General features: G+C 44.5%; 1 protein-coding gene across 3 annotated transcripts in view; it reads left to right on the forward strand.

Annotated features, from left to right (window-relative positions):
• Nucleotides 1-6,000, forward strand: part of LOC142249672 (laminin subunit beta-1-like) — a 102,101-nt gene that overhangs the window by 83,669 nt on the left and 12,432 nt on the right. For all 3 annotated transcript variants that reach the window (XR_012725087.1, XM_075321470.1, XM_075321469.1), the window contains exons 27-31: nucleotides 1,703-1,887; nucleotides 3,496-3,737; nucleotides 4,865-5,068; nucleotides 5,156-5,300; nucleotides 5,417-5,624. Coding sequence is in view for 2 of the 3 variants with exons in the window: in XM_075321470.1 (XP_075177585.1) it covers nucleotides 1,703-1,887; nucleotides 3,496-3,737; nucleotides 4,865-5,068; nucleotides 5,156-5,300; nucleotides 5,417-5,624 (984 nt within the window). In the remaining variant the exon portion in view is untranslated. The remainder of the gene's footprint in view (nucleotides 1-1,702; nucleotides 1,888-3,495; nucleotides 3,738-4,864; nucleotides 5,069-5,155; nucleotides 5,301-5,416; nucleotides 5,625-6,000) is intronic.

Raw genomic sequence — 6,000 nt, forward strand, 5'->3', positions numbered from 1 at the left:
GGGATTTCTCTCCCTCTCTCCTCCGTAGCCGGTTATTTCGATTCTCGCTCTGCACTTGCAGTACACCGGTGTACCGCGAGTGCAGTGCGATTTTTCTCACACCCCATAGACTTGAATGGGTGCGAGAGAAACAAGGATCGTATTGCACCCGCAGCATGCTGCGATTGTTTTCTCGGTCCAATTAGGGCTGAGAAAATAATCGCTCATGGGTACTGACATACGTGCTAATATTGGTCCAAGTGGAATGTGATAAAACATCGTATTCCACTCACTCCGATTTTCATGCCGTGTGTCTTAGGCCTTAGATAAACTGTAGCAAATCCTCAGATGGTGTCAGTTCTGGGGAGATCTTTGGAGAGTCTGGGATTAGAAGGTGAAAAACGCCTTATTGTTTGCATGTCTACAACCTGTATTTGAGTGACTCTACTCTCTTTTAGTGCTGTAGGGGATAAGGACTCTTACCTAGCTGGCTGTCCTTTGTAGCCTTAATCTCAGGTGCAGCTCTCCGCTATATAAAGTCACGTGTCTTACCATCTGACACAGGTTATAGATTCTTATTCTATGCTGTCCACTTTGGAAGGAGCCTGTCTCTGGAAGAAGCTTAGGAGTCGCTACTATTGCTGCTGTGGTGTTTAGCTGCATTGGAAGAGCTTGGAGTTTATTTTGTTTTTGTGTCTATTTTCCCTTACATTGTCTTGTATTATTGCAGTGGTGAGACTAGTGCTCTTGTCGGCCTTCTCACTAGCCAGGGTGAGTTCAGGGCAAGTGAGGACCTAGGCACATGATGGCGACGGGGGGGAAGGACCCGTATAGGAATGTAAGGGAGTGTAGGGTACAGACTCAGGTGAGTTGCAGGAGGTATCCCCTCGCCCTATACCCCTTCCTTTTATACCATACCTGTTGTTATCCTGGTGTTGCACTAGAAGATGGAGAAGTGTTAGTTCTGGACAGGCTCATGTCTTTGGTGTAAATACGTTAGTCTCACAATCACTGACTGCTAGTAGAGCTCTTGAAAAGTGTTAGTAATTACACACAAAATATATCAGTACATTTTACAGAGGAACTAGATACACAAAGTAGTAAAAATGCTAAACCCCCATAAGTCACAAATGATGATGATGGCCATTTTTGCATAATAAATGGCTACTTTTATCCCACTCATCAAAGTAGACAGATAAAGTAAGTGCGGCTTATTGGAAGTTGTTGTGGCTTAAAACATTAGACATCTCGAGGAGTAACTTCTTATTATATCTTTATAGCAGTTCTCTAGTTTTCTAATACAAAGCTACAAATGCCCTACATAGAGTTAAATGGTTAAGTACTTGCAGCCACCACCAGGGGGAGCTCAGGAGCTTACTGCATTGAACTCAATATTATGCAGGAAGCTCCCTCTAGTGGTGACTGTAGGTATTTTATCATATAACTTGTTTATGGGGCGGAATTTGGAGCAAACCCGCTATATTATAAAGTTATAATTTAATTGATGGCTTTTTACTTTACAGTTGTTGTGGAATTTTCTTGATATCATTCCAAGTTTAATACTGGCGTGTAGCCTTTGGGCGGTCGCCATCAGTCATTCTCTCTGAGACAGCGAGACGCAGGACTAAATTTAGCCATCCAGTGTTTATAATGGCAGTGAGCGGCGGTGCTATTTATAGAGGAGTGTTTATGATGAAGGGTCTTTACTGCTTTTATTTTCTAGGACGGAGGTGGCTCAGCTTTCCTATCAGCTCCATTCCCAAGAGAAAAAAATGAATGATACCCAGAGCAAAGACAGAAAGCAAAAAGGAAAACTGGAGAAGCTGACCCTGGACCTGATCCTGGTCAATGACACCGTGCACATACTGAAGACGCAGATAGAGGCCATCGCCGCCTCAGGCTTCAATGGTAAAGTCCAGACATGAGGGTGTTTGGGGTCTTCTGAGACTACGGTGCTGATGGCCGAGCCTTAGAATAGGCTTTCAATATCAGATCGAAGCGTTCAAAGAGATGAATAGAAGGGGTTAACGCCGCGCATCAGCCAATATAAAACTGTAGAGTAGTTGATGAAGGATAACTTTCTTTTTATTTCATTGGTCTACGCGTTTCGAGGTCAAAGACCTCTTCCTCAGGACCAGTACATCAACAAAAAGCCAATATCAGATCGGACACAGTGATCAGCTCAAGTGCACAGTTCATCCCCCGATAATCTGATATTCTATCAATTTCATAGTCCCCGAAACCCCTTTAATTAAACCGCATTGTGCCTCGCTGGTACTGTCATGGTTGCAACTACCAAGATGGGGTTGAACCATGCAGGAAAGAATAAGAAGATGGGAGATATTAGATAAGGAATGTACACCATCAAGATGCTGAAGAGAAGAAATGACCAGCAGTTCCAAATTTTGGACATCAGGGCCAAGGACAGGAGATAGGGAGATGCTTGGAGCCCAAACCTCGCTACCTTCAAGCGTACCTCTGGATTGAGGGAAAGTCTAGGGTACGCTTAGTCTGAGCCAGTCACCCCCTTTTTTCATCACTATCGTGACACCGATGGGTACTTGTTACAGCCTGGAATACCTCATGTTCCTGATCTTTTAGGGTCTTTGACCACCATTTACATTGAGGCTCCGCAGAGTTAAATGTGATTTTGGACATTCATTCTTGCTATCGAGTCATTCTAGATTTTACACTTTATTGTTCAAAAAATTACAGAGTTGTTCTGCCAAAATAAATGTTAGCTTGTGCCAACTGAGTCCCCATAGACGGCTCAATAAACATGAGAAAGGGTGAGGCCATTCTTCTGTGCTAGGACTTGAGAAAAGCAGGCAAACAATGAGGATGCGAATGAGCTCTCCTCCAGAAAGAAGAAAAGCATTTTTCTAAAGCTTCCCTGTAAATAAGAGTTCGACCGATTAAAAGGAATCTGTCAGCAGGTTTTTGCTATGTAATCTGAGAGCAGCATGATGTAGGGGCAGAGATCCTGAATCCAGTGATGTGTCACTTACTTTACTGCTTGCTGCAGTTTTGGTAAAAATCACTTTTTCTATGCTGCAAATCTACCAGTTCTCTGAGTGTTGAGCCTTGTATAACCTCGTCCACACCACTGATTGGCAGATTTTTATGTACCCTGTGCGTAGGCAGAAAGCTGCCAATCATTGGTGGGGGTGTGGTTAGATCACAAGACACCTAGGCCTGTAGTGATACTCTCCTGCTAAAGAAACCACTAAATTGAAACAAGCAGCCCAGTAAGTGACACATCACTGGAATCAGGCTCTCTGTTCCTACATCATGGTGCTCTCATAGCAAAAACCTGCTGACAGATTCCTTTTAAAGGTACTTTAATAATGACTAGAGACTTAAGTCGCCTCCAAAAAGAAAAGACCCCATCTCTCCAAGAAGACATGGCCTGGCCTTAAATATTACATAATACTATATACAATGCACACGAGTTTACCCAGATTTTTTTTACTGAGCCAATGACTTCTGATGGGTTTATGATTTTGTCATTTGCAGAGTCGTACGGCAGCATATTGAGCTCCTACTTACAGTCTACAGAGGCCGAGAAGCTGGTCAACGGTTCTGTATCTGGAGCCGACAGCCCCGTATACCAATCCAGACAGACGCGGCTGGAGACAGAGAGGCTAATGAAGGAGAATCTGGACAGCTACCGGAGAAACATGACCGCCCAGAAGACGTCCCTCAAAGAAATTCAGAAGAAGGTTAAGGATCTGAATGTCTTCAAAATCAATGAGAAGGTAATGAAGGTTGACGTATGGACGTCCACATGGTCCACAGTGGTGGTTTAACAGAAATGCAAAATGGATGGTCCAGGACTAGAGATGGGTGAACCTGCAGATGTTTGGGTTCAGCGGGTCCGGTCGGACTTAAAATAAAAAAGTCCGGTTCGGGACCGGCCCTAACCCTAGACGCCGATCCCCATAAAAGTCTAAGGGACCCAAACCTGTGTTATAAAATAGTGTTAGCAAGGGTTAGGGGCTGCAAAAAGAAGCAAAACGGGGATTAAAGCAGGACAATTATACTTACCATTTTGCCGTTTCCACACGGCTGTCACACTGCTTCCGATCTGCTCATTAACCCTTATGAATATTCACTATTTTCCCAGCCCCCCCATCTGTGATTGGTTGCAATCAGACTGCCGGCCTCTGTGATTCGTCGCTGTCACACTAGCTGTCTAGGTCCCCAAAGTGGAAAAATCCGTAAAGTTCAGGGTCTGTACTGGATACCTAGCGTTTGTGCACAGACCACAAACTTTACACTTTGGGTTCCCCCATCACTATCCAGGACCATAATTGACCAATTTAAGTTCTTCTTCCTTAGGTTGTCCTCCGGAGTGTGACTCCTCTGGGCTTCACAAATGGTGTTCACATTAGTTACCTACTCCATCAGATTTTATGGCTGTCTTTGAATTAGTATTTAAAGGGTGATTGCACTTTTCGAAAACTTTCGGATGTTTTTATCGTTTGGGGTCCATCAGTCAATAAAACTAAGGTCCAGAAGCGGTCAGTTGACTGCATATCTCTTCTGAGACTGAAAATGAACCCGACCTGTCTCAGCTTGACACTTCTGCTCTTCTCTTTTAGAGATCAGTAAGGGTCTCTACACCTGGACTCCCACCGATCAAAACTTTTGACCTGTCATAAAGTTTTCTATTTAAAGAAGTGCAGTTGTCCTTGAAAAAAAGAACAGTACTATAGAGGAAGGAACAGTTACTGGAAATTTAGGAAACTTAAGCCAAAGGCAAGAACACCAAGTTCACTGCCCATGTCTAGTAGGACGTCTTCTACTAGAGACACATATTCTTGAGAACGGTCATAACTAATTAGTGTCACAAGATTCATTTTGGGTCTTTTCATCTTGGTAGATTTGTGGAGCTCCTGGTGACAAACCCTGTGACGAGTCTCCATGTGGTGGAGCAAACTGCAGAGATGACCAAGGTCTAAGGAAATGTGGTGGAGAAAACTGTGACGGAGCGGTGCCTATCTCTGCCAAGGCCCTACTGACTGCACAGAATGTGAAAGAAGACCTGGAAAACTTGGGGAATCAACTCAGTGATATCTCTCAGAAGGTACGTAGACTCCAATAGTTGTATAGAACCATAGCTATTAGCTGGTGCTTTAGGAGCCCCTGACTGGCATTGACATATGTGTCGCAGATTCAAGTGGTCCAGGGAATTGCACAAGAGGCAAAGGAGCAAAGTGAGTCCACACTGAACAAAGCCAAGGACGCAAAGAGACGAATTGAGGACTCCACCGAAAAACTGAGGGCTTTTATTGGCAAGATTAAAGACTTCCTGACCGGTAAGGATGCTCCTTTAAGAAACATGTTGTTGTTTTCTTCCCCAAAATTAATAAAAGGTAGTCAAAGAGGGCATCTGAATTCAATTTTGTAGTTGACAGTTCAATTCTTTCTGCAGAGGAAGGAGCCGACCCCGAGAGCATCGAGCAAGTGGCCAGGAAAGTGCTGAACATCTCTCTTCCCGCCAGCCCCGGAGATATTGCCACGCTACTCACCCAAATCAAGGAGACCATCGGGAACCTCAGCGGGGTGGATGTGGTGCTCAATACGACTTCTGAGGGCCTGGCCTCTGCCAAAGCCCTACTAGAAGAAGCCAATGAAGCCCGGTAAGCGATGGGAGTCATGGATTACCGCTTGCATTGGAATCATGGAGAAGAGCTTTACTCCTTGATGCCATCACACACGTTGGGTGATTCTTATCATCTCAGCTATAGGAAGATACTACATTTCCCAGAATTCATTGCACGCCATAATCTGCATGATGTAGCCTCCTCCCTCTGCCTATGACCCTAGTGCCCCATCAATCCTTAGAACAGGATCCAAAAATAATCAGTTCTAAGGTAGCAGTAGAGAAACGAGACCACTGCTTCATTCACAGATGCAGATAGCTGCTCCGCTAGTCCCATCGTAGTGAATGGAGCAATGATCACATCTACTAGTTACCATTCCGTTGACACAGGGGTCCTGGGAACCCCAATCCTT

This window comes from Anomaloglossus baeobatrachus, chromosome 8 (genome assembly GCF_048569485.1).
Source record: "Anomaloglossus baeobatrachus isolate aAnoBae1 chromosome 8, aAnoBae1.hap1, whole genome shotgun sequence".
Classification (NCBI taxonomy): Eukaryota; Metazoa; Chordata; class Amphibia; order Anura; family Aromobatidae; genus Anomaloglossus; species Anomaloglossus baeobatrachus.